At 49.4% G+C, this 26,826-nt stretch overlaps 10 protein-coding genes across 11 annotated transcripts; 5 read left to right on the top strand and 5 right to left on the bottom strand.

Moving 5' to 3' along the window:
• Positions 1 to 55: 55 nt before the first annotated feature.
• Positions 56 to 2,920, bottom strand: FOXG_10571 (60S ribosomal protein L7). The gene is made up of 3 exons (XM_018389999.1): positions 2,777 to 2,920; positions 2,144 to 2,252; positions 56 to 1,971 (listed from the first exon to the last, which is right to left on the bottom strand). The coding sequence occupies exons 1-3, from the start codon at positions 2,785 to 2,787 to the stop codon at positions 1,345 to 1,347; spliced, it is 747 nt and encodes a 248-aa protein (XP_018248371.1). The 5' UTR covers positions 2,788 to 2,920; the 3' UTR covers positions 56 to 1,344.
• FOXG_10572 (uncharacterized protein) lies at positions 125 to 1,218 on the top strand. The gene is made up of 2 exons (XM_018390000.1): positions 125 to 601; positions 651 to 1,218. The coding sequence occupies exons 1-2, from the start codon at positions 263 to 265 to the stop codon at positions 1,020 to 1,022; spliced, it is 711 nt and encodes a 236-aa protein (XP_018248372.1). The 5' UTR covers positions 125 to 262; the 3' UTR covers positions 1,023 to 1,218.
• A 72-nt stretch (positions 2,921 to 2,992) lies between the features above and the next one.
• Positions 2,993 to 7,980, top strand: FOXG_10570 (40S ribosomal protein S14; the record flags this gene model as incomplete). 2 transcript variants are annotated; one of them, XM_018389997.1, is made up of 4 exons in its annotated part: positions 2,993 to 3,136; positions 3,211 to 3,283; positions 3,374 to 3,534; positions 3,590 to 7,980. In XM_018389997.1, the coding sequence occupies exons 1-4, from the start codon at positions 3,067 to 3,069 to the stop codon at positions 3,739 to 3,741; spliced, it is 456 nt and encodes a 151-aa protein (XP_018248369.1). In that variant the 5' UTR covers positions 2,993 to 3,066. The 2 variants fall into 2 exon arrangements, with proteins under 2 accessions (XP_018248369.1, XP_018248370.1); XM_018389998.1 differs by having other exon boundaries at positions 3,211 to 3,534; positions 3,590 to 3,741.
• On the bottom strand, positions 3,969 to 7,997 carry FOXG_10569 (DNA excision repair protein ERCC-6). Its single transcript, XM_018389996.1, has one exon. The coding sequence runs from the start codon at positions 7,572 to 7,574 to the stop codon at positions 4,092 to 4,094; it is 3,483 nt and encodes a 1,160-aa protein (XP_018248368.1). The 5' UTR covers positions 7,575 to 7,997; the 3' UTR covers positions 3,969 to 4,091.
• A 548-nt stretch (positions 7,998 to 8,545) lies between these two features.
• On the top strand, positions 8,546 to 12,811 carry FOXG_10568 (2-dehydropantoate 2-reductase). Its single transcript, XM_018389995.1, has 2 exons — positions 8,546 to 11,611; positions 11,671 to 12,811. The coding sequence occupies exon 1, from the start codon at positions 8,826 to 8,828 to the stop codon at positions 10,230 to 10,232; it is 1,407 nt and encodes a 468-aa protein (XP_018248366.1). The 5' UTR covers positions 8,546 to 8,825; the 3' UTR covers positions 10,233 to 11,611; positions 11,671 to 12,811.
• On the bottom strand, positions 12,309 to 12,494 carry FOXG_10567 (uncharacterized protein; the record flags this gene model as incomplete). The annotated part of the gene is made up of 1 exon (XM_018389994.1): positions 12,309 to 12,494. The coding sequence occupies one exon, from the start codon at positions 12,492 to 12,494 to the stop codon at positions 12,309 to 12,311; it is 186 nt and encodes a 61-aa protein (XP_018248367.1).
• Positions 12,812 to 13,218: 407 nt separating the features above from the next.
• Positions 13,219 to 14,158, bottom strand: FOXG_10566 (uncharacterized protein; the record flags this gene model as incomplete). The annotated part of the gene is made up of 2 exons (XM_018389993.1): positions 13,219 to 13,446; positions 13,520 to 14,158. 2 exons carry the CDS (start codon positions 14,156 to 14,158, stop codon positions 13,219 to 13,221), a joined length of 867 nt encoding a protein of 288 aa, XP_018248365.1.
• A 1,709-nt stretch (positions 14,159 to 15,867) lies between these two features.
• Positions 15,868 to 16,995, top strand: FOXG_10565 (uncharacterized protein; the record flags this gene model as incomplete). The annotated part of the gene is made up of 5 exons (XM_018389992.1): positions 15,868 to 15,875; positions 16,054 to 16,095; positions 16,170 to 16,236; positions 16,461 to 16,507; positions 16,674 to 16,995. The coding sequence occupies 5 exons, from the start codon at positions 15,868 to 15,870 to the stop codon at positions 16,993 to 16,995; spliced, it is 486 nt and encodes a 161-aa protein (XP_018248364.1).
• A 1,069-nt stretch (positions 16,996 to 18,064) lies between these two features.
• On the top strand, positions 18,065 to 18,181 carry FOXG_20326 (uncharacterized protein; the record flags this gene model as incomplete). Its single annotated transcript, XM_018400609.1, has 1 exon — positions 18,065 to 18,181. The coding sequence occupies one exon, from the start codon at positions 18,065 to 18,067 to the stop codon at positions 18,179 to 18,181; it is 117 nt and encodes a 38-aa protein (XP_018248363.1).
• A 903-nt stretch (positions 18,182 to 19,084) lies between these two features.
• Positions 19,085 to 26,670, bottom strand: FOXG_10564 (pre-mRNA-splicing factor spp42). The gene has a single exon (XM_018389991.1). It carries the CDS (start codon positions 26,437 to 26,439, stop codon positions 19,333 to 19,335), a length of 7,107 nt encoding a protein of 2,368 aa, XP_018248362.1. The 5' UTR covers positions 26,440 to 26,670; the 3' UTR covers positions 19,085 to 19,332.
• Between the last annotated feature and the right edge of the window lie 156 nt (positions 26,671 to 26,826).

The following is a 26,826-nucleotide window of genomic DNA, read 5'->3' as shown; positions in this document are numbered from 1 at the left end:
CTTATCATAATGTTGTCATATAAAGATATCTGCATTGGTGAGCCTCGGAATACAACGGCGGTAAAAGAGACTTATCCGTCGTTGAGCCGGACCTTGCCCTCCAGGTTCTCTCGGTCTCCGGGCCGTAGAAGAATTTCGAGGTCCGGGAGGCAAGCGGAATCGGCCTGTGACATGGATTTCTCAGCATAGATGCGCTACGTAATTCCACTTCCCTCCAACATCATCTTTACAACCTCAATTCCTTCAAACTGTTGCTTTCATAATGGCTCGAATCCACTGCGCTAATGCGCAATCGACCGCCACTTCTTTTATTCAACTTGCACGACGAAGCTACACAACGACGCCCCAGACCTCAACGCCTCTCGAGTTCCTTATTCCACGATGCACTCCCTCATCTCGACTACGAACCCCTCATATCACCATTGCGCAATCCAGAACATATGCTCATCCTAGACGGTCGTGGGACGTTAAGTCAAGGGAAACAGCTACGAGGCAATTCTCGACTACTGCTATCAGACAGAAGACACGGGCTATATTGAATCCCCAACAAGATGAGGATGGCAATGAGATGATGCTGGAAATTACTGAACGAGCTGCCAAGGTAATTGCAAGAAGGAAAGATCCCATGGAGGCACTGCTGACTCTCAAAGCGTCTCAACAAGATCATGGAAAAGGATGGCAATCCGAATCTCGCCCTAAGGATCCAAGTCGAGAGTGGTGGTTGCCATGGCTTCCAATATCTCATGAGCCTTGTTACTTTACCAGCCAAGGACGCCGCCGAGTGGTCATCCATCGTGAACGAGGACGATACGATTTTCCAGTACATTCCCGATGACGCTGATCCGGCCACAACCTCGGAAGAGGGCCCTAAGATCATTCTCGATGAGCCATCTCTCGATCTCCTCAAGGGCAGCAAAGTCGACTTTACAATGGAGTTGATCGGCTCGCAGTTCAAGATCATTGATAACCCACTTGCTACCAGCAGCTGTGGTTGTGGCACAAGCTTTGATATCAAGATGTAGAATACTCAACCTTGAGAGACCTGAAGATTCAAGATCCATAGATTTAAAAGTGGTTCTCCACATGTATAATTGGCATTATTAATACCCCTCCCATGTATGGCGAGAATGCAGACGGCACGTGAGAAAACTTTTCACAATTGCTTCACATCACAGGATATCACTGATAGAATAATTTGAAAACTCGGGTGTCATTAATCACGGTATCAATTGCCATATCCCCTGTCATGATAAAGAACGCCGAGCAGTCAAATGCAAATCTTTTTTGAATCCGTTAGGTCCTAACGACCGATCCCTTAAAAGCCATTTTTTAGAAAACCAACGCTTAGTTCATCTGGCGGACGAGAGCGTTGATAGCCTCCTCGCGGTTACCAAGGTCACCACCCTCGATGAAGTGCTTGAACTTGCGGGGGCGGAAGCCACCAGTGGGGTTGGAAAGCTTGAAGGGCCAGAGGAAGTTGGAGGCCTGCTTGAAGTTGGGGCCGACAGTGTAGATCTCGTGGATGAGATCCTCAACACAGACAATGCCGTACTTGCCGAGGTTCTCCTCAACGATGGCGTTGTCGGTGAGGGCAACACGCTGCTTGTTGACCTTTCCGTAACCACGCTTGTAGACGAGCTCCTTGACGGTCTTCAGGTTGGGGTAACCGTAGGCGATCCAGGGCTCGACGACCTTGAGCATCTCAGTGATGGCCTTGGTGACCTTGACGAAGACACCGTTGTTGATCTGGAGGAGACGGAGGAGCTGGAGGATCTTGCGGGGCTTGGGGGGCATCTTGTTGATACCCTTGATGCGGACGACGAAGATCAGCTTAGCCTCGGCAGGGACGAAAGCAGAGTCCTCGGCCTTGGCGACGCGGTGAAGACGGATCTTCTCACGCTCAGCATCACGGTACTCCTGGACGTACTTCTCAGCACGCTTGAAGATGACCTGACGCTTCTCCTTGTTGGCCTATTTCAAACTGGTCAGTCCATGTCTTGCAAGTGGTTGAAGAAATGATTGGAATCAGTCAGGCAATGTCAGACCCGAAAGAAGGTTAACTATCAACAGCATCGACCGGAGTCTAGTTGATGAATGTATGTTTTCCATCATAGTGCCAGAGTAAAAAGAGGATAGTACTTACAGCCTTCTTCTTCTCAATGGCGTCGGTGCGCTCAGCGCGGGCCTTCTCCTGAGACTTGCGCTTCTTGAGAAGGGTCTCGGGGACCAGGATCTGGTCGTTGGTAGGAACGCTATAGAATCAGATTAGCTCGCAGTCCACGATACCACAGGACGTGGTATGGAACAGAGCGCCGGTGCGAGAACTGTTGCAATGCAGCATTCTCTGCTTGGCTAACTCGAAAGATGTTTTTAATCGGTGAGCTGGAAGACCATGATACGAGGATCGAGGTGATTTCCTTGACCGCTCATCCGACAACGCCTCAAACATAGAGTTCAAGAAAGATATTCGATGAATTGGTCTGTGGTGCGTATTTCAGCGACCGCGTGCAATTCGACGATAATGATTTTGGGAAAGAAGAGTACTTTATCTTCATCTCCAACACCCCAAGCAACATCTCTCAATGCCCAAACTGTGTTCCAAGCCTAGGGACAATTGAGGGAGAAGCTCAAGAAAGATCGAGCTGGCGGTCAACGACTCAATTCAGAGACCGCGACTTTCCAGCGAGAGGACCACGGCAATCCGCAAAGCAAAAGAAATCTCGAGAACCAAGGCATCTGCCCATATCGACCACGTCCTCAGGGAGGAATCACATACGTAGCACCCATTTTGTCGGCGACGGCTGTTGGAGAGGTCGGTTAGTGGTTGTTGGTCAGAAGCGTGGGTTGAAGGAAGGGAACGCCAGCCTTTTTGCTAAGAGAAATTTTCAGCCGAAATTTCCGGTGGGTCCCTGTAGGGTTTAGCAAGAACTGCCAATTCTGCCACGCTCCACCGCCCCCGCAGCTCGTCCACCGAATTTTTGGTGCGACGCATCCAAATAATATTTGGAGATCCTCATTCTCAATCGCCAAGTGACGAAATAACCAGCAGTCGCCCATCCCTTCAAAATGGCTCCCAAGAAGACCACCACCCGCGCTCCCCAGGAGAACATCTCCCTCGGACCCTCCGTTCGCGATGGTATGCGACCACCCCTGGACGAATTTCGAGCAGATTGAGGAAGAGATCATGGACTAACAAAAATGTTTCAACAGGCGAGCTGGTCTTCGGCGTTGCCCGTATCTTCGCCTCCTTCAACGATACCTTCGTCCACGTCACCGATCTGAGGTTCGTCAGCCCATGAATGAGGAACATGAAATTTGGAGAAGAAAATTGCTGTGTTATATGGTTCAATGAGGCTAACTTGGGTGATTCCAGTGGCCGTGAGACCATCACCCGTGTTACTGGTGGTATGAAGGTCAAGGCCGATCGTGACGAGTCCTCCCCCTACGCTGCCATGTTGGCTGCCCAGGACGTCGCTGCCCGCTGCAAGGAGCTTGGCATCAACGCTCTTCACATCAAGATCCGTGCCACTGGTGGTAAGTTCAATTGGGAGTACCCCTCACTCAGACAGTCATCCTAATTCACATGCAGGTAACGGTACCAAGACCCCCGGTCCCGGTGCCCAGTCCGCTCTCCGTGCCCTCGCCCGTGCTGGCATGAAGATCGGCCGAATTGAGGACGTTACCCCTACTCCCTCCGACTCTACCCGCAGAAAGGGTGGTCGCCGTGGTCGTCGTCTCTAAGCTGCTCGCACATGGGTGGCTTGGATCGGACAGGAGATTCGCTATCTGGTTTCTCTGTGGCGTTGAGAATCACGAGGAGAACGGCTTTTTCGCCTGGTCTCCAGTCTACACTGCAGAGCCTGGTCAGGTTATGGGTTAGGACGCAGTAGACAGTTATGAATTCGCCCGAAGAAGGCCTATGAATCATCCTGCTTGTTAGATTTGTTCCATGATGTGATACTTTGCAATACGGTTGACGACATATGATGTAGTGAGATAAAAGCAATTGTATACATTTATAAGCCGCTATGTCTACGATATGCGATCTTGATCCCTGAACTCCTCGCCAAATCATGCCTTGTTCATCCCTGTTATTTTACACCTGGCTTGAGTGTCCAGATTCCTCTACCGGCACCTCCAGTTTTGTTCAATACTGCAACCTTATCTAAAGCTGCTTTGAACTCGTCGCTCTGCTTCTTGCCCGGGCAGTAGGGGTTGAAGTGGTCTACCAACATTTTGCTGGGGACTCGACCGTTGTGGCGGTTGATGAATGTTTTGATCATGGCCACAAAGTCTTTAGACTTTAAATTCTTATCTGCGCCAGGAGTTCCTGAACGAGAACTTCCCCCACTCCCTGTATCAAGACCTTGACGGTCTGCCAAGTTACTCATGATGGCTGCTGAGCTTGGTCCTCCACGGCGACGGTTAGCCCCAGGACGGCCAGCCTGCCCGACCTCACCAGTCCATGTAACAGTGCCTATGGGAATTCTTCGCGCCTCTGCGCCAGCTTGGCGAAGGTGTGCTGCAGCCTGGCGGGCTACCATATTTGCTTCTTGTTGCAGAACAGAAATGTCCGCCTGTGCTTTCTGAGGCCCGTTCACAATAGCCTCGTGGTCGTAGGCATTGTTGACTGACTTTGCGAAGATACCGTCCAACATGCGCTTCTCATCGTGGACAGACTTATCTTCTCGGAAGTCTTCCATAGCAGCTACCAGTCCCATCTGCCGGAGCTCTTTGCTCTCCACGTCTGTTCCGCCTGCCACATTCTGAGCTGGTTCTGACGTTTGCTCCTGTTCGCCATCGCCGGAAGGAAGTTCAACTTCTGCTTTCTTGAAGAGCTCGCTTCGGTTGGCACTCGCATCTTCTCCTGTGTTGTAACTGAAGAGATCGTAGAGGTCTGACAGGTCATAACTGCTACGCTGCTTTGGATCCTTCAGGACTTTGTTCGTCATGAACTGCTTGAAAATCTGGCGGTGATATATCTTCTCTTCGATGGTCCCTTCCGTCATAAGTCTGTAGATTTTTACCGGCTTCTTCTGACCGAGTCTCCATGCTCTTTCTCGAGCTTGGAGATCTGTTGAAGGGTTCCAGTCAGGGTCAAAGATGATGATGCGATCAGCACCAGTGAGATTAGTTCCTAAACCTCCGGTGCGAGTTGTCATGAGGAAGACATGAATATCCGGACTTTCATTGAATCTATCAATCATTGGCTGGCGCTGGTCGACGGGTGTCTCTCCATCCATTCGCACATAAGAGATTCCACATTCGCTAATGCACTTCTCGATAATGTTCAACATTTGTTTACCTTGTGAGAAGAGGAGCGTCTTGTGTCCATTGGGAATCATGACCTTTTGTAGCAGATCTTTTGTGAGCTGCAGTTTCGCAGATAGCTTAGGGTTCCCAAAGTCGTAGCCTGCCTTCTTTCCCAGAGTCTTGTCTAGCAGATCTGGGTGGTTACAGATCTTGCGTAATATGTCAATGCCATAAAGTGATTGTCGCCTTCGATTCAAGATGGCCGAGACCTCATCCGATTTGATGAAAGTCTCATACGCCTTATGTTGGCCATCAGTTAATTTGCAAAACAACACTTGCTCCGTCTTTTCTGGGAGATCGGCGGCGACATCGACCTTTAGGCGCTGAAGTAGATATTCTCCAATGGTTTCTTTAAGTGCTTCCGCGCATTTCTCTGCTGTCATGACCTGCAGATTGGATGCGTTGGCATAGCCACCTTGACGAATTGGGATCTCGAATTGTGCTCTGAAATTGACGAGGGTTCCCAACCGCATAGGATAGATAAAATCAAAGAGCGACCACAGTTCGGTCAGGTTATTCTGGACTGGTGTTCCTGAGAGAATAACACGATTCGGCGTGTTGAGTTCTTTGCAGGTAACAGTAATTTCGGCGTTTGGGTTGCGAATTTTGTGTCCTTCATCCAAAACTGCGTAGTCCCATTCAACTGGCAGCAAAGTCTCGGCATATGTCTGAAGGCCAGTGTACGTCGTTACCAAGACATGCCCACTCTTGACGACTCCGTTGACGATTCTTTGAGCAGCCTTTTCTGACTTGGTGGCTAAGGGCTGGAAATGATCCAGATCATACTCGTCTTCGAACTTGGGATTCATCATACCACTGCCAGAAGCGTGCAGGATGGACACACGAAGTGGTGGCCACCAGCGGTGAAATTCACTCACCCATTGTCGCAGAAGTGTAGCAGGCGCAACAACAATGACAGGACGGCGTAGCTTTTTGCTGTAGTGAAGAGCTGCGATGAAGGCAATAAGCTGTACAGTCTTTCCCAGACCCATCTCATCACCAATGATGCCTCCGACGTTCTGCTTATAAAGTTCGGCAAGCCATTGTACGCCTGTTTTTTGGTATCCAAAGAGCGACGGGTGAATATCCCCAGGCAGTTTCAGATCATCGCCAAAGTTGTAGTCGGGAAAGTCAGGGGCTGGTTTGAACCATTCTTCTTCTTCATCGTCGCTCTCTCCTGCATCAGTAGACACGTCGACTGCTTGCTTCCGAGCCCTCCGTGCACGACTTCTTCGAGTCACCCAGTCGTTCAACCGGGCCTTGAAATGGGCTTCATTGCCATCATCGATCTTACTAAGATCGATCTGCTCTTGATCGGCAGCCTTAGCCTTGGCTTTGTTCTGACGGCGTTGCTCTCTAATTAGATCATCCTCGTTCCCTTGCTTCCAGACATCATCATCGTGAGATTCAGAACCGGATGCTTCGGGTTCAAAATCCGCAGACGGGCTACGCTCCTTTTGAACGCGACGTTTTTTCCTTGGCCTTAACGAGAACTCACTCTCAACAGCTGGGGCTGGTTGAGGGGGTTCAGGTTCCGAATCAAGCTCGTCAGCAAATCCAGGTCTGCGAAGTCGTTGATGCGAAGCAGGCCCTTCAAGCTCTCCTCCAAGCTGTTCAGCTGCTGCCTCTTCTTCTGCATCCAGAATTGTATCGGCGAGTTGGCCTTGAATTCCTGCAGGTCGTGGTCCTCCAATCTTGGCAAATGGTGTAATCTTTCCGGTTCGAATCAGAAAGTCACGGTGGCTTTCACCGGGAAGCCTGGTAGATTTGGACTTGGTTGAGTCATCCACAGAGCTTTCTTCATGACGCTTCTTTATTCGTGCCTGGAAATCAGAGATGTCGTTGCTAACTTGTCTAATTTCTTCATCGAGTTTTGCGATTTCCTTCTGGATGTTCCGAGTTTGGTAGACATTACTGTGAGCAAGTTTCTCTAGGCGTTTCTTCTCTTTGTCCAGTTGAAGCTGAAGCCGATGCTTGGTGGCTTCCAACTTTTCGATGCGGTTTTGATCCTTCTTGTCCTCAGCTTCGTTGAGCGCAGCATTGGCTTGGAGTGTGATGTCGCGTTCAAGATCATTCTGATCTCTTACGGTGCCAGTCAAATTGCGCAGCGCATCTTCTTCATTGAGACCTTCGGTGTTCGGCTGCTCTTCTTTGTCTTCATCATCTCGAGATGCGCTTTGTTGTGCAACAGCAACCATTCGATCAAGAAGTGCTGCTTTGTCGACTTCTCGATTATCTGAGACCGTATCTTCAAATGCCATGGTGAAGGGCGTGCTGGCTGCAGAGTTCACAAAGTTGCACTTCTCGTGCTCTCGGGTAAGGAGAGAGCGAGTAATCGGTTCTGCGCTTTACAAAATGAGAATATAGCCGGGTATGGTGAGTTAGCACTGATGAGTCCTCATCCTCATGATTCAGCGAAAGCCTGAGATGGGTTGAAACTTCTGGGTAATGACAGGAGGTTGAAAATGTGCGTGAATGAGAATGCACCGAATTTGTATGGATTACGTTGCACTTGATTACGCGCTTCTAGCTTCGTTGAAAGACCTTAGCGGATCTGAAAATTCATCTGAGGCTGGAATCCTGGAGGGAAAAGTGAGGAATGATAATATCAATCAGTTGCGAAAAGTTGAAGTCGCCTTTGTACGCAAATAATAAGCTGTAATGACGTCGAGGAAGTGAAGATGAAAGACGAGTCTAGGCTGCAGGGCGTGCTAAATTTCGAGAGAAACGTGTGCTGATTGGTACGCACAGGAATCCAGGCACCAAGCGGGTCTCTGTTAATTGGAAATCGATGTGCACCTCAACTGAGGTGCCTGAGGTAGAGTTACCAGCAACAACTATTAGTTTATGCTTACTGTTGTATCTTCTTTCTTGTATCCTTCATTTACACTGAAGTATGTTTCAACTGAACCATAGCTGGGCACTTCTCATGTGTCTAAGTTCAGCTTAGGCATGAGCTGTTGAGACCACTTCACGGCTTCAAGCGTGTTGGAAAGACACTTCGAATCGTAATTTATTGTAACTTATATAGCAACATTATGTCGGTACTTACTATACTAAAGTAGTTCAATTTGTTTTGTAAAGATCTCGAGTCTGAATTACAGTTGCTGGTTTGCTGGGCTGTCTTGGAAATACAGTGCAATTACCTCGACCTTGGTACCTACACTGTGAGACCAACTCCACCCGCCCCAGCATTGAGTTCAGATCACCACCTTCCTTATTTTTAACTACATCCACAATGAGTTGCATATAGTCGAACCATAACAAATCGCCATTTTCTGGGCTATTCCACTATCCAAACTCAATAGAAGCTACGTTTTCAATATCGGTCTGATAAATCTCTCCCAATTGGGTCCCGTCTTCAGCTTCCCAATGACAGCGCGTCTCCATCGGGAACATACGACACATCTAGCGCCTATGATCGACTGACAACAAGTCCATCTCGCTGCAAGTGCCGGCACTACCGGTCCTCGTATAATACAGTCAGACTTTCCAATCTATTAGGGTTCAAAATGCGGTCTATCTTCTTCAAATTTAATCAGTCTCACCGCCTCAAGATTGCTACCCGTCCACGCCGGATTTGGCCTCTCGCTTCAGTCGCTTCAGTCAGAATGTATTCTCAGAGACCCTCATGGCTGGAAGTATGTTGCAATGACGTAAGGCCGACCCCTACGCTGTTTGCATGGAACCTGTCAAACCTTGCTTCTTACGATGGTTCTGACCCTTCAACCTCGTCTGCTTCTGGTGATTCCGACCAGCGGATCTATGTCCTAGGAGTAGGTAACTTAGGCCGCCTCTTCGCAAGTTCACTGGCCCAAGCGCCTGACAGGCCCCCAATCACATTGGTTGTTCACAGAAAGGAGCTCTTGGAACAATGGATCGAGAGTGACGGCATTGAAATCTTGCGTCAGGACAAGCTGGAGAAGAACAAAGACTTCGATATCGAATGGTGGACAGAGAATGAGCCAGATTTTGGCCCAGTGCGAGAGGTCGCCGACGGCGAAAAGTTAAAGAACCTCATCGTTTTGACCAAGGCTTCGGCTGCCCTACCACAGGTTGACCGAGTTCGAGGATACCTGGACCGAAACAGCACTGTGTTATTCGCTCAAAACGGAATGTCGAAATTGTGGCCTCCTCATGGATCCTTATACGTTTCCCATCGCTATCATAGCAACCATGAGCCCAACTTTTTAGCTTGTGTCACAACACATGGAGTGACATCCCAGGGAACATTCAAAAGTTTTCATGCCTCCCAAGCTGATGTTGTCGTCGGAGCGGTTCTCCCGAACTCCATTTCGCTCGGGAAAACAGCTTACTTAGTCAAGCAGCTACTGGAAGCCCCTTACCTAGAGGCTAGGTCTGTGTCTAGGGGAGAACTTTGGATTCTGCAATTGGAAAAGCTCGTCGTTAACGCGGTAATCAACCCTTTGACAGCTATTCTGGGGTGCAAAAATGGAGCTCTATTCACTGAATCAGATGGAGTGCTTGCACGAGTCATTGACCAGCTTCTAAGCGAAGCAAGTCAAGTGCTCCAACTTCTAGTGGCCCACGAGAGCAGCGCAGAAATCATTGGACTGCAGGAAGGACGTCTACCAGACGAGCCTGAGACGACCATCGATCTCTCCTTCAAGAGCCTGCATGAAAGATTCTCCCATCCTCAGCTGAAGGACATGATCTATCGAGTGGGTCACAAAGTTGGGGAGAACACAAGCTCCATGCTGCAAGACGTGCGTGCCGGCAGATCAACCGAGATCAGGGACTTCAACGGCTGGCTAGTTGAGATGGCAGCCTTCCTAGACCCGGGACTAGAGGTTACGGGCCACGGCACCTTGGTCGAGCTGGTGGAGGCTGGCAGAACCCTAGATGTGGATCAACTCGGAAGTTGCTTCAACGGTTCCGGGACAGATGCAGGAAAATGATGACAGAGTCATGGCTATTGGAGATCCGGGGACGTGCCCTGCCATCAGTTGTGGTCAATCCAACTTCCCTCCACACATTGGATGAGCATGGGCCATGAGTGTTGTCCAAATAGGCACCTGGCAGATTTTGGCTGACCAGGGTTGTGATCGGCTCCGGGCCAACGTCTGCATCCTTGCAAAAGAAGCCAGCACGAGATAATGAATTAACAAGGCTCAAATCCGCATTGGGGGATATGTCCTGTCGCATTTGACAAGGCGACTGGGAATTCCCGGAAGTGGCGTGTTTCGTTTCGTTTTGTTTGGCTGCGTTTGTTTCTTCCTCGGTCTCGATTACCAGGGGTCTAAACTCAACCCAACTTATAAGACTCAGTGATATAGGCCATAAGACAGGTGGTTATCGACTCGCGCTAACCCTCTCGAAAACCGCTCTGCCAACCAGATGAAACAAACGTTTTAAAGCCCATCTCTCTCGTGGGGCGAAAAAGAAACATGCAGGCATCTTAACCAAGTTCAGCGTCGCAATGCATCATCACCAAACACCGCCGTCATCGACCCAACCTCCCTCTCCTCTCTATCCTATCCATCTCTGGCCGATGTGACCTGAAAACTCAGACCGTTATAGCCCTGGGATGGGTCAGAAAGTCTCGGTCGACGGGGGGTTGACAAATCCATGACCAAGACTGGAAGGGGGTGTTGTGCCCCAAGTTTTATCACGCATCGTCAGTGTAGCAACCGGGACTTGAAGCCAGTTTCAGGCCTAGTTTTTCACAGATCGGGCAGTCTGCTTTATGATATTATGCAGTACCTACATCAAGTCAACAACATCAGCCAGCCATAATGCCTCGCTTAGAGACTGCACATCGGAGATTTCAAAAGAGATGTTTCAGCGGCGGTAACCCTCTACGTTCCCCGGCTCTCCGACATGTAGGTACTGTTGTCTTGCCTGCTTCCTAGCTGTGATGAGACGTGGCACAGCTGCTGCTCTTTCATGCTCTCAGCTCTGAGATGACCTCGATAGCCGTGGCTCGACACGACCTCAACCCCGGAGCATGAAGATCGTCCAAACACAGCAAGCTACACGACTTACATCTTGTGTTACCTCCTCTCGCCCGCTGTAAGACTGCACTTGGCGTCGTGTGACCGCTCAACGCGTCTCTTACAGACGCGCGCTCGCACATGCATACATACTGTCCCATTCCTGCTCACCTCACAACACGTCACAATGAGACACCACGCAGCTCGTCACAGAGCCAGCACGCATTCGCACCCGCATATCTGAATAACTGTTACTTTTCGTAGCTCCAGCTCAAAAAACGCCATCGTTTAGCGCCGTGACTCGCATCCCATGCGATGTAATGCAACAAGTTAATCAGAACCAGGCGGGTCTCTCTCTCAAAGTCAGGCAAACAGCAAGCAACATCAACTCATCCCATCACAGCCAAGATCGGGCCTTCTGTACTCTTCTGGTCATATAGCCTGTCGACAAAGTATTAACATCACGAGGACACCGGTGGGATGGACTCGACCGCCTTAAAGCCACAGGTGACATGACACCCAAAGGGCCCTTTGCCCTCCGTTTCATCGGCTCCATCCGCTCACTGGCAGCCTTTCTTCAGGGTTGGCCCCCGCCAGTCGGCAACCATGGCGATTGTGCCGTACAGCACTGTCTTTGTACAGATAGCTACGTGGCAAGGTCCCGCCTTACCCTACCTATATCGTAACTGATCGCAGCGGCCCCCTATACATACATGCCTACATCTCATGGGCAGGGACGAGATGCACGGAGTGTGGCAGGGATTTAAAGCATAAACACTTTCGTTTCGTCTAGCTCAACTGTGGAGACCGGTTCCGGTGAGACAAAGCATACAGGGGGGTGCTCTGAGCCAGATCCGAGGGAACCTTTGCAGTTTGGGCGTTATATCTTGTTTCAAGGCTTCAATTATAGGGCATCACAACATTCGGAGTCGAGGTGAACCGGCTCCATTTTCTCATCTTTCTAGCGTCACTACTCTGGACCTGAGAGAGAGGAGCCTCATGGCGTGATTCTGATGATGATCAAGCAGATCTTGTCTTCTATTATCTAGCGCCTTCGTCTTCCAAGTGTTCCTGAATCATGGCACCCCGATAGCTATACTCGACTTCGTCTCCCGAATCCGAATCCAGCCACCCCAGCCCCAGCCTTTCGTGCTCTACGCTTACATGCTCCGTTTCCTCTTTTGTGGTATCAAGAAACATCACAATATGCTCCTGTTCGTCCGTCATTCTACATACACAAACCCGAAAAATACGCTGCGCCAAAAAAGGAAACCTGCTCCGCCCATGATCCTGCTTTTGCTCCCGTACATAAATGATTAAGAGGTAGAATATAGTTATAAGATAAGGGTAATAAGTGACAAGAAAGTGTGATCAGCCACATATCCCAAGCGATTGGACGGTTTCCCCTGGCTGAAGGATGGGGAATATTAAGTGCATGTAAATAATTCTTTCTCCTTTTCCGGGGCTCCCAGGTCTATAGTTTTTCGTAAAGCGACATAGGAGATCATAGACGTAACAAAATGGAATACAAGACAATTTTTGAGAAGGGGAATGGGGAAGTGAAGTATGATTAATGTTAAAAAAAGGGTTCGTGACAAAAAAAAAGGCCAGTCTCGAATACGAAAGAAGAATGAAACGGCCTGTAAGCACGGAACAAAAGAAATTAATACAGGGATAAAAGAAACAAGTCGTGGGTGCGTTGTGCCCTACCTGGGCTGAAACTGGTGTGCTCAAGTCGACAACTCTAGGAAGAAGGCCTTGGGGTCGTTGATAAAGTTGTCGTAATTGTTATTATGTTGGCTGAGAGCAGCCAAATGCAAAAGCGAATGTGTTTGGGCGTAGGTCGAATGATCGTAAAGAAATAAGGAGCGTTCTGAAAGGGGAATGTGGTGTTTTTGATGCGTCGCGATTATAGAATGAACCCTCCGCTGGCATAATTATTTTTCTTTTATTATTGAAGCTGATGATGGGAATATAAGGGCTCTTCGGATTCTGCGTTTGAGGCTACAGCTGGTGATAATGACTGTGACAAAGCCGCCAAAGTTGCTGGATCCTCAACCATTAGCTGCTCAGCTCGTTCTCGACACGCTGCAGGAGTGAAGCCAGTGCCAACTTTATTGGCGACGATTCTCCATTTCTCGTTCTCGTAGTCCTGAAGGGCAGTTCGAAGCTTTTGGTCCTAGGGAGAAAGTCAGAAAATTCTTCAATCACACCACCGAGGTGATTAAGGGTTAGTTTGCTGGTTAACGTACCGTCTCGTCGGTCCAGTTCGTTGTTTTAGCTTTGAGCTTCGTACAGTATCGAACTTGTAATGTCCCTGAAGATCGTCCTGGAAAGAAGTCTGCTATTTGCTTCCACGTCAAGTTCTTGTTTTCCTTCAGTTCGATCAACAGCTGGTCATCTTCTGGCGTGAACTTCAGTTTAGGACCTCGGGGGCGAGGTGCTGGATCCGGCATTCCAATTTGTCCCACAACGCTTGGAGCTCCCCCTAAGCCGTCGTCGCGGCGCATCATCTTGGAAGGTGGCTCCGAGTCGGGGAGGTGGTGGTGGTGATGTATAGGCTGGTGTTGAGGCTGTGAAACTGCCACGGCGGCAGCGTGAGCATATGCTGCTCCCAAAGGTGTCTGTTGCATGCCACTGAGATCCGAATGGTCCAAGTCAGCCATTCCTGTAACAGATAGATCAAGATCACTGGGTCGTGGCCGCTTAGAGCCGGGTGGAGGCACAGAATGCTGAGGGTGATTCGGTGGTGTTGGGGTCGAAAGAGTCTGGTACATAGGGGCCATGACTTGTCCTGGGGCTCCAAACTGAGGCGGCCCCAGACGATGGTGTCCTAGATGAGAAGGGTCCATGACCATCTGTGGTGATGGATGCTGATGGTGTTGAGCCATTGCTGCGTGCTGGACATGAGGGTTTCCGTGATGCGGGTCGGGAGTGCCATGAATACCAGCAGCCGGGCCTCCAGGATGGTGAATAGAGGCCCGAGGCTGCTGGTGTCGTGAACGCTGATGAAGTGACGTATCATATGCTTGCTGATGTTGATTTTGCTGTCCTGATTGTGAGCCCTGACCCGAGTAGTCCACGGTATAATCCCCCACTCGATAGGTGCCCGCCAGCGTGCCTCCGATACATGAGGTCCTCCAGAGCGAACCGCTCTGGACGGCCGCTGGGCTCTGAATGGAAAGAATTTGACAGGATGAAGCCCTTGCGGGCTACGGCGAGGAAGAGAAAGGGTTATTTAGTGGCGTCCAAAACGGTGTGATTTGTGTGCGTCGAGCTAGGCTTCTAGGTATTGTATTTTGCGTCTGAAGTGTAAGTCGATAGCGTTACTAGCTACTAAGCAGCTTGCCACATATATTGTCTGAATTTTCACTGATTGGTACCGGGCCAGAGGCTTTCCCGTTTCCGTAGTTGAGTGAGACGCTGGTGACTGGCGTTGGAGGGCCGTGTTGGGGGGGTGAGCTCAGGCAGGAGTTATAATAGCGTAACGGTTGTGAGTAGTCCAAAGGAGCGTGTTGAATGCGCATTCAATCCGAAGCTGCTGTCTTGGAGAGAAGGCATAAGAGAAGGACTTGATTAGGATGAATACTATTATGACATACCACTACTGCACCGAGTAAGGCAGTCGATAGGAAGGCGAGTTTGTAGAAGCGGTAATGCTTTATTTTGTATGATAGGATACGTCCCCTCACAAGATCTCTTTTAGCTCCCGGCCTGGGGTCAGTAAACGTATTTAACACAAGGGCTAGTAACCTGGCAAGCGTTGCCAGTACCAGGGCAGGCCTATATCGTCTGATGACGGAGTAGCTAGAGCAGGGTCGCAGAGGGAGTGGATCACTGGCCTCTCTGCGTTCATGCTGCAGGTTAAAGCACTTGGAGATTTTGCCCAGTCCGGTATGAGAACAATCCCCGTCCGACAAGTGCTGGGCTGCGGAGACTACCTGTTAACCAAGGCCAGGGTCTGGAGGGTGGTCAATTTGACGATCTTATGTCCATTGCAAGGTCCCCAGGGTGCCTGATATAGAAACAAGAGCCACCCCTGGCATCCATCATGACTAGCAAGGATATGAGCACAATGCAATAGCATTGCTTTGAAGACAAGCTCTCCCGATTAGATGGCAATTTGCCATTGTAAAGCCCCTGCGCATAGAACAATTAGGAAAATGTACCTCTGCTGGAAAAGATGACACAGAAGGACGGTGGGCGGAGGTGCTTATTGGGGCACAATGCCAACTTGAAACGCGCTTCGCTTGAAGAGCGTGAGACTAGACCACACTGAGGTGGCCAAGAACAGCCGTAGAAACACAGCAGCAAAACAGCCATTGTCAGGTTTTTCGCCGCCTTTCCAAAGAAAGAGCCACAGAGAGTGGGTGCCGAGCTGATGGCGTGGCAACAAGGGAGAAAACAGCTCTGGTGCTCGGTGCAGGACAGGAGTAACGGTGTGGAGCGGAGGGTTATAACAAACCCAGGGTTTGCTATAGTAGATGGCTCAACCGGGATCGTGTCTATCAATTGGACTAGATCGCAAGCAGAACCATTCTCCACTGTCCGGGAACCTCCGTTTGGCAAATCTGGATGGGAAAACAGGGAGAAACCCATCATGGATGGGTGAGTGTGCACGCCGGGTTGTCGGGGCTGGTCCAGATTTGATCAATGTGAGCGCACGCCATGATGTTGTTCCGCACAAGCTAGATCGACATCCTGGTTAACGGTGGCTGGATTGAACAAGCTCCCGCACTAAAGTCAGGGACCAGATACGTGCAACAGTCAACTAACAACTGCCTAGAGCCAGAAGTGGCCTCGCGGCTCATGGACAGGGCGTACCTGGGTATGTGAGCATGGGCCAAGTCCAGCAAACGGGAAAATCGACCCTGCGAACCGATTATCTGGATCACTCAATAGGGGAGGGCTGAGAGGAACGGTAACGGGCAGCGACATCCACATCAGAATTGGTGACCGAGATGAGTCTGTTAGTGACTGCCTTGGCAAGATAATGGATGCAAATGAGAGCTTCTGGTAAAGGCCATGACGCCGAAAAAGATGGGAACTCAGACATATGCGCAGATGCTTGCTTGTCTGAGAAGCATGGAGCTGGATGCGATGCGATTCTGCATCAAGCTGGACCTACCCGGTTCAGAGCCGGGACCAAGATAGAAAATGTGTCTTGGCTTGAAACCTGACGATATGTCAAAGGGACGAACGCCCCATATCGAAGCCGCTATCGACAGTGGCTGGTGCTGGTGCGTGTGCCCGGAACAGCCCTATTGAGCGGGCATTGACACTCCGTTCGGAGTGCCCAAGATTGCGCTGCTCAATGCCTCATGCCAATCAATCAGACCGCCCTTGGAAGGCGTGCATCGCGTAGGGTAACAGGCGTTTTGAAGTCGAAACACGCATGATGTTGAGGCCGAAAGCAGCCTGGGATTCCGGCAAGATGGTGTTCCGGCGGCAGGGACGCATTAGCAAGCATCTCCTGAGGTGCGAGTGTGACAAGTCAAGTCGAATCAACGGTTTTGTCACTGCCATTGTCGTCATGAAGGAGACGTCAATGGGGGGATCGGATTCCAGGACCCCGGTTCAGGAACAGGAACAGGAGGTCGGGGATGGCCTTCTAGAAGGACCTTCTAGCGCGTACAGGGCCTTGTTGGGAGTCGGGACCTTGGCTAGCGCAGAGGACCCTAGTTGCTGGTGGAGCGGAATGAGCACGCGCCGCTCTGAGTGTGATTGAAGATGGGCAATAGTGGATGTAAGTTGTCGGACGGTAACTCCTTAGGGGTATCCGGCGATGAATGGGCTCAATTTTGAGTGGTGATGCTTGCTTGGAGTTGGAATGTAGAGGTGATGATAGTGTCAAAGGGGGGATGATGAGTAGCAAAATGGGGGCTTGGCTGAGAGGGGGAACAGGGGGAAGTTGCCCGAGCATGATGTGACCTGTGTGAAGATTTGGAAAGAACCACCAAGGCAGACTGAGGATCAAAATCGAAGAAGGAGCAGGTGTCACTGTGCCTTCCAGGAAAATGCCTTGGAGCTTTACGTAGTTGGTGGGCACTAGGTAAAGAACGAATGTTATCGATGTCAAGCGGGTGATGGTAGGTAGCAGTTGGCCTAGAGAATGCAACAGTATCGCTTCCCCACGATGACAGCAACCTAATCTCAGCTATATCCCGAGCTCAATATTACTTTTATCAACAAATCTATCACAGCGAAATAGTGCCAACATGGCAAGCTAGATCGTGGATCAACGGATAGATCGAAGTTTTTGGCCTATGAATAGTATTATTCTAGGTTGGCAGCTCATCCAAGCTCTTCTGCATTATCTATTTGAAACGCTGAATACACTAGACATAGTGATTTGACAGATCGATATAGGCAGGATTGTCTATAAGTCAGTGATGTATACCGAGATTTAATATTATTAATTGGAAACATTGGCACGAACGGTTTCTGTTCTGTTGATCTTATCTAATCTCCTTGCTCATAGTATTCATTCTCAGTAAATCCAGCTGTTGGCAATTATCTGATTTGAAGCTGGCACTTTATGGTTTAACCTCGAACCAACACAACCCAATGCATTGCAAACCTAAGGTACCCTAAACAATTAGACAAGACTATTGACCAAAGCTCACTTTACGTGATGTTGAATAAGCCAGCCATGGCCGGAGCATTGTCTCATCAAGTGATAGTCTAGCTCAGCTCAACGGCCCGGAAACTCGAATGGCCGTGGGATGTGACCGACTGCCTACCTGCCGTGAGCCCAAGACCCAATTCTGTGGAGGGATCGTCCATCTTACCGAGCAATGGCAGCCCAGGGCCTGGTCTTTGACGCCATCTTTGGCTCGAACCACCTTGTAACCATCCCTAGTCAAATCTTACCTCACCTTACAGGCTTCTCACTGCAGGTACAGAACGCCTAGACTAAGGTATGTATGCGGGTCACTTGTCAAGGAGGTAAAATGACATGGGTTCGCCTGGGCTGGCCTGGGTTGACAAGAATAGTAATCGACGTCAGCGAAATTCGCGTAGATCTCCAGCTCTCAACCCCTGAAAACCCAACGGCCAAAAATAACAAGATACGCCCGTCCTAATGCCATTCGCCCCACAACAAAGAGAGAAAAGATCTTCAGTGAATTTCCAAAGATATCGTTATAACATAGGTGACTATAGGTAAACGAAAACCCTAAATAGGAGGGGAAATTTCTGCTGATCTATTTGAAAAATCTTTACCTAAATTGCCATAGGATCTTCTCCCAACTCCACGCCCACTCAGACTATCAAGCTATCCAAGCTTTTCTATTTCATAACCTCGCTTCGAATATTCGCATGAATGCATAAATGACCAATTTTACTCCCCCACGCAGCTGACTGACAGCTCAGCGCGCTTCCACGCCTTCGGTCAAGCCGCCTTTTAGTACCGTACGGCCCTTGCACAAATCTATTCCCAATTCTGCCACCTACAGTTTTCTATCTCCATATCCCACCTCCCTTCTCCCAACGACACGGTCAATTACCCGGCTATCGACGTGGGTCATCCATGCGAACCCCTGTCGCCATCCGTCATCCGTCATCTACATCCGCATGCATCTTGCTGGTCGATGTCGATGACTTCTTTTTAGACTTTGCACCCTAGGGAGAAAAAAGAAAGAAAACCAATTTCTGTCTATACTAGATCCCGTGCCAGTGTGCGATCTAGATCTATTAGAGAACTCTACACAATTTCATATGACTTGATGAGAAGAAATAAACATGGTCTAATTTTATTTATAATTGTAGGGTTTATGATAACATATCCCGAGTTAAGACCATGTTGAAGTATGTTCAGCTTCATCACGAGGATGGCGTAATCCAAATCCTCTGCCAATGTTAGCACCACCATATAAGGAAACCATCCCGTCACTAATCAAGTCAAGTGATGCGTTATCTCGGCTTCAATTTCTCCATCTTGTCATTTTAGCATAGCTATTTTACAACATGCATAAAAATACACCCAATCTGCCCAGGTCAACTAATTGATTACAAAATGAAATGCTCCCTTCTTTGATGAAACAACGCCCATTTACCCACTACTTTAAGCAAAGTTATCCGATCGGTCCACCCAAATATCCTCCAGTTCCGCAAAGTTAACGAAATGCACTGGTCTGTGCTGGTCGCTATAGAACGGCAGTGGCGTATCCAGCTTGACGTGAACAGGCCTCTTCTCCATTCCATTAAACGCGTTGCCCATAAAGCTGTAGTTCCACTTGCCATCATCCGGTACCAAGAAGAATCCCCTGAACCGTGGGCTCAGCAACAGCTTTCGCTTCTCACCCATTGTTGTAGTAAATCCTTGAGGTTGATCACTCTGGGTGTCCTTGTTCTCAGCTCCCCACTTGTAGCCTGCTGGTGTCAGGCCCCACGCCGATAGAGACACACTGCCAGGTGTGAATGCAACCGAGACCGTGACAGTGTTGGTCTTGTCCCACTCATTATGCGCATCGAGAAGCTTTGAGTGTTCTGTGACATCCATGGCCGACATGTAAGGTAGTTCGCTGCCAGAGACAGTGTGTATCACACCCAGAGGCTCCATCCCTTCAAGGAACTCGCTCTGAGGAAGTTGCTGGGGCAATTGGACGTTGCGGAGGCCGCCAATCTGGGGGATCATGACGATACACTTGATCTCCTTGACCTGGTCGTTGTCGGGGGCTGAGGAACCGTACAGGTAGCCGGCCACTTGAACTCTGAGGTCAGCAATGGTGATGAAGCGCTTCAGAATGTTGTTTGGCATGACGTAGGTGATATCATCGAGATCGTTATCAACCGACGAGACGTAAATGTTCTTTGCTCGTGTGCGCAAGTTAGATGTAGCAATAGCTCTTGTTCGCCATTCAGTTTTGGAGGCAAACGTTTGCTGCTCGAACTGCGAAGTTGTGGTGACAATGATCTCTTCGCCATGGACGTTCTGGGTCTTGGTAGTCACAGCCGTCAACTGTGCCTGCTCTTGTTGTTGCTTCTCAATTTCGGCGGCTTGTTGTCGTTGCATTGATGGGGCCGAGATTTCCATACCCAAGATAATGTCTCGCACTTCACTCGTCGTCAAACTGGAGACATTGACATTGTTCTTCTTGCCATAATCATTCAGGATAAGATCTCGAAGCTGCGTTTCAACCTTGATCCAGTCCTCGTCTGACAGTGATGGCCAAATATGGTGCTCATGTGTGATGACAGTCTTGTCAGGTCGGAGGATGAGTTTGGTCTTGTCGGGGTTGACGTGAAGCGCTCGCAGAATAAGAACAAGACGAGAGAAGGCAGTGTAAGACGAAATACTCTTCAGCCACTCATCGTACAGGTTGAAAAGCACCATCTGAGGTTCAGTGGCACGAAGAATCATGTCACCAAGCTTCTCCACCTTCATCGCTGCCTGGAAGGGAAGCTGAAGCTCTGAAGCCCGAATAGAAATATTGGGGAAGTCGAGCAAGTGGACTTCGAGAGGATCCAAGAGACCCTTTCTTGTCACAATCAGCTGCTTGGGTTGTTCTTCCACAGGCAATGATCGGATCAGAGCAGCGACTTCTTCGGCTGTCTTCCACTTGGCGAGCTGACCAAGACGCTTCTGTCCAGCCCAGACACTAGTGTGAATGATCTTGAGGAACAGCTGTCCGGTTCGTGGGTTGAAGATGAAGATAGCACCGTTGATAGGCTTGGTTGTCAAGTTACCCTCGAAGGTCTTGTGAATGGTGACACGGTAGACGTTTGTGTCATCGATAAACAACTGTGTCTGGTTGCTGAACAATTCCGAGTAGTTCTGGGAGTTCAAGAATTCCTGGTTACTCTCAGAAGCGTAGAGTTGTAGACCCTTTCGGATACGCTCACGCAAAACGTACAGAGCGGGGTTGGCCTTCATGATCTTGGCCATAGCCTGCTGCACAAGAACCTTGAGACCAGGGAAGTACATGCCGTAAGCAGAATAGAGGTTGTAGGCAAGATCAATACCAATCATTAGACCAGTAGCTGAGGGATAGATACTGGCACTGTCTGTTGTATAGTCGAGATACTTGGCACGTGTGTACCGTTCAATATCGTGTGAGTCGTAATCGCCATATCGGAGCTGGACATCAATCCAGAATTTGTTGGTAGTTGTCTGCTCAATAACATCCTTGGTATCGTAAAGAAGTGATGGTCTGGTCACGTTCCACTTGTGGTTGGAGAAGAGAAGGATATCGGCACAAGAACTGTTCATCTTGTAAGACTTTCGAGGATGAATAGTCTCTTTCTGAACTGTTTCAATGCCGAGAGATTCCAGTTCCTGGTCAAATACCTGGCAAAGATCCATAACAACAGACTCATGGATCTTCTGCCACAAATGAGCTCGGAAGATCTGGATCAGCGAGATCTTCAGAGTAGGAATCTTTCCGTGCAAGAAAATGCCAGTTAAATCAAGCTGGACCTGGAAACCCACGTAGACGTTGGCTCGGTTGATGGTGGGTGACCACCACAAAGTGAAGCGGCGGTTAGGAATTTGATTCAAACCGCTTCTTTGTGCATTAGTCAACTTCTTGAACTTCATAGACTCTTCAAAACCGCTCGCCTTTTCCCAAAAGAGGCCTTCCCATGATGGGAAACCTGTTGCCTTGAAAAGGGTATGTTCAAGGATGGTCTCAACACCACCCAGTGCTTGGATCACATCGGTACGATAAGCGTTCAGGTTCCACAATTTTCCATCATGACGTTGACTAGTCCACCAGAAAGGATTATTCTTCATCAATTGATAGATCTTGAATTCAGCTCGAGCTCGGAAACCCTTGTCGAAGCTCAGGGTGCTTCTGTCCTTTTGGAACAGGGTGTTGATTCGAGGCAGACCGCGGTCCCAACTATCCTCGAGATCCTCGAGAGTGAGACGACGATTCTGTTGATTGGCTTCAAGACGTTTCTGGGAATATTCTGTCCAGACTCGTTGAGAGTCGATGAACTCGGCCTCCCAAGGGATGATATATCTGAAAATGTTCGGGATGAGGGTCTCCTCATCATGGGTCATTCCTGCCCTGTAATGAGTAACGCCAGTGTCGGTTTGCTTTGACCAACGCTTATCACTAGCAGGAATAAGAATGTGTGAGCCCGAAATCATACCAAGACCACCAAGCTCCTTGGGGGTGTAGAAGACGGCAGGAGGGAAACGAGAAGGCATCTTGGAGTTTAGACCGATCTTGACTCGAGTCTGAATCTTGGTCTCGCACTTGACAATTGTATCAAGCAGGTCGACGGTCGATACAGCCGCCTCACGATAATAAGTGAAGAGGGCGATCAACGCTGTGTTCCACTTGTTGGCGATCTTGGTGAAAGTTGTAGAGCCCGATGACATGAGAATCTGTCGAATACGATTGTTGAACTTCTGGATATCCTCCTCGGTGACTTGCAGGAAAGCGTGAGCAGTCCTCTCCTTTGTGGTGTTGTCCACGAGAGACCACACACTATCCTTGACCGGGAATTCTTCATTCTGGTTACGAATCTTGGGGAGAATGCGGACTTCGAAACCACACATAGAGAAGAGCAAGTTCGGGTTATCACGACTGTAAACGCTGACAAAGCTTTCATCCCACTCAATCGTGGTTACGGATCGAGGCAGACGGTTCTTCATATCCCAGAAGACAGCTCGTCCGAGGTTCACATCATGACGCATCAGACGCATGCGAGAATCTCTTGGCCAGCACTTCTTGCTCTTGTATCCGATAACGTTCTCAAAGTTAGGGTCGGGTTGTTCGGTAAGGAATCTCTGGATGAGGTCTCGAGACTCCTCAGCAGTAAATCGGAGGAAGATCCAAACTTTGTCGATGTATCGAGTGTAGAGTCGGATAGGATGACTGGACTCAGTCTCGCGGTCACGGAATTGCAAGAAGTCGTTGGGACTTTGAGGTGGTCCAGCAATCTCGCTGGCTCGCTGAGGACCCAGAAGCAGAAGATCCAACACAAGACCATAGAACTGGAACACAAATGCAGAGAACTGTAAGCCACGGATCATACCATAACTGTTGACATGGTTCATGTCCTTGTAGGTGAGCTGGACGTTGTTCTTGGCTGTGATATAATCCGCCAAATTGTGGTCCATAATCAGTCTGAGAAGAGAGTTCAGAAGCGTGAGCTCCATCTTTTCGTAAACCTTGGATAGTTCCGTCTCAATCATGACATTACATTCACCATTCTCAGTCTGCCACACACGGTCGAGGTTGTTGATCCCCTGTGCCCACTTGTAAACAAGCAAAGGCGGGACCTCGGAATCTGATGGCTTGATCCAGGCAGGGAAAAGATGTCGCTGATCTGCTTGATACCACAGATATTGATCCAGGTAAGCATCGCTAATCTTCTCGATAGGCTCAATATCGTAGACAGGGTTGATGGTGCTGTAGTTGTCGTTCATGTCGATGTTGACTTCCTTGAAAGCTCGCTGGGTAAGCAAGAATCGCTTGATTCGCTCCAGTGTGGTTCCAGGACTATCATATGCTTGCTCAATCAAAGCCAATTCCTCTCGTTGACTTTGGTTGAGACGGCCCTTCACTGAATATGCCTCCCTAAGGCGCTCAAGCGCAAGAATGAGGATCTTGGTGTCGTGCTTGTAAGAAACACTTGGGAAGGGGATAGGAGAGAACTTGCGGGACTCAAGCCAATGCACGGTAGTGGTGTAGATGGCAATAGCTTCTTCGGAGGATACGTAAGGGCCATCCTTCATGTGGTTGTGCTGGCGTTCTTGCTCAGCCTTGAGCCAAAGTCGGGTCAAACGACCAACGTTTTTCTTGGCGACAGTCTTATCAACAGTAGCTCCTCGTCGAATACGCTCACGGTTGTAGTGGGCAACTGAGATCCACCAATCGGCCTTGGACTTGACGTATCGGAGAATGATGTTCTCAATAGGTGCAGGCAAGCCCGGAACCTTCCAGGGGATGTTGCTCTTCCAGCATCTCCAGGCCTCAGATAAATGCTGAAGCACAGTGTTGACCTTGTTTTGCTTGATACCCTCAGGCATCATGTCCATAAGATCAGCCATAACGGATGCGCGGAGCTCCAAATCAAAATGAGACTCCACACGTTGCTTGGTGACGGTCTTTGCAACTCCCTTGCTGTGTCGACCCTCAAACTGACGAGACAAAAGATTTCCTAACCATCTCTCAAGCAAAGGAATAATACCTCGCATGAAGAAAAGCCAAACTCTCCAAGCGGGAGCCCAGAAACCACATCCAGGTCCCTTACCGACAGGTCCAGAATTAAAACGGTAGTAAATCAGATGCTTCAGATCCTTGCAAGTTCGAATTTGATGCATCAGCTTGTATTTGTATCGGTACATACCCGTCAGCTGACCAACGTGGTTGAAGGCGTAGAGGATACCATCTGCAAGTTGGAAGGCATCAATGTTTCCAAGTCTGTACTGAACTTGGGCATCAACGATAAGCTTTGTAAGTCTCAAGATCTCTCGCATGAGATGGAAAGCGTTTCCAAAACGTGACTTCTTTCGCTCCTTGGTGGTCAAGGTCTTGACGGGCTTCAAATTGAAGTTGTAATCGAGGTGAAGATACGTCAAGTTCTTGCGGTGGATAAGAAGGTTAAGCATGTTGAAACCCTGGCGACAAACCTGCAGACCAGCCTCGACCCAGTCGATGGTTGTCTGCTGGAAGAACTTGGTTTGCTTGAGTGATCGCATCAAGTTCTGCTTGTTTTGCGCCTTGGGCTTCTTCTTGTGCAATTCATTCAACACGAAATTTTTGAGGAGTTTCTGGTACGAGACTCGGACCTTGACTGGAGGTCGATCGGAGGGGGGGTGCTCGAGGTACCACTGTTTGACTAGAGGCACATCTTGTGCTCGAACCATGCGTCCAGATCGTCGGTCAAATGGGTAAGGCGCCCACCAAAGTTCGACAGCAGATGATGTGTTCTCATTCTCGATATCTTCGTCGGCAAGGAATGGCTCGACTCCAGCAGGCAGCTCAAAAGCATCGTCTTCGGACTCCTCAATGTTACCAGCGCCAAATATCTCATCCTCGTGGGAAACCTCGACATTCTTGGGTGCGACGGTTCGCGAAGAGATGGGATTGATGCGGCGATCAAAATGGAACGTCGGAAGATCAGGGTCATCTGCACGATTGAATACGACCTGAGGGTGTGAGTGCCACGATAAATGAACACTTCTTGGTAGCGAATTATAGAGGTATGGGTAGGCGACCCTGAACTCGGTTCGGATGGGGTTTCGGAAGATGATGCGATCAATCGCATTAAACTCGCCAAAGTCTTCATCGTTAGGGTCGATATCCTTGTATAGTGGTTCAAACCGAGGACCGCCAGGAAGGGCGACGTTGAGAGCCTTGGCTGTTAACAAGCTCTTGAGGTCGAAGAGATAGAAGTAGTTCTTGTCAACGACATCAGAAACAAGTGGTCGGCTCAGACGGAAAAGTGTCGCCATCTGAGGTAGTGTGAGGTTCCAGGCCTTGTAGCTTGGACCGTTGACGTGCGGTGTGTCTAGAAGGGGTCTGTGATCGTAGAACCATTCATATACGGCCTCGTCATCTTCCTCGTCCAACTCCATCTGAATCGGCTCAAGTGGCTCAACATCCTCCAAGTTTTCGGCCCACGACAGGGGAGGCTCTTCGTCATCGAAGGGCGGGAATCGCATACGCTTGAATAGTCGTCTGTCGGCCTTTTCTTTGCGCATAAATGTCCACATCATAGCCCACTGCGCAAAGAAGACAGGTTCGATAACACGTGGGATCTCGTTGACCAAAGTCAAGCATCCATTTACATGATATAGCACCTTGACTTCTCGTGCCGATTCCCATGGCATCGGCATGTTTTCGAGGAGCTTTAGAACTGCGTGTGGCATGAACTTAAGGGCTCCTAGGTAGCTTCTCTTATCATTCGTATATTTCTTCTGGGAAACATCTCCGATATCCTTGACAATCTTTCGCAGATGTTCGGGGGGCATATCGGCCTTCTGTGTCTGCACAAATCCTCCCTTGCGCTTCTCGCCAAAGCGGTTGCGTTGCGACTTCACCCATTCCTTCTTCTTCTGTGCGAATTTCGCCATCTGAGGGTCGGTTGGAGGACGATAACCTGGTGGTGGCGGAGCTGGAGTCGAAGGAGGAGGAGGCAGGGAAGAAGACGGCGGCGGCGGAGGAGGAGGTCTCCATCCTGGGGGAGGAGGTGGAGGGAGTTGCGACATGATTGTTTCTTGATGCGCTGAAGAGAAAGGAAAGGATCGTGAAGCTGTCGCTATTAGGCTGAGCGCCGTTGCGCGTGATTAGTCACGCTACCGGTTCCAAAGCGCTATCAGTATTAATATTAGTAGTGGCTGCTTTGTCGCGGTTGTTTTGTGATGAAATTGATGCTGGTCGCGCAGATTTTGAACGAGCACGACCAGGGGTAGATGGTAGGGAGCTTTTGAGAAAGTTGCCTTCATCACGATAAATTCTGGGCGATGGCCTGGAGACGCGCTTCAGTGGGTCTTCTCACGTGACTCTGACAACATGGGTGTAAGTCGTGGTTCATACTGAATGCAATCCATGATGCCTGAGACTTATTTATGATCTTAGCTAGTATTTATACTGCT

This window comes from Fusarium oxysporum, chromosome 7 (genome assembly GCF_000149955.1).
Source record: "Fusarium oxysporum f. sp. lycopersici 4287 chromosome 7, whole genome shotgun sequence".
Taxonomy (NCBI): domain Eukaryota; kingdom Fungi; phylum Ascomycota; class Sordariomycetes; order Hypocreales; family Nectriaceae; genus Fusarium; species Fusarium oxysporum.
This window is presented reverse-complemented; position numbering and strand designations above follow the sequence as displayed.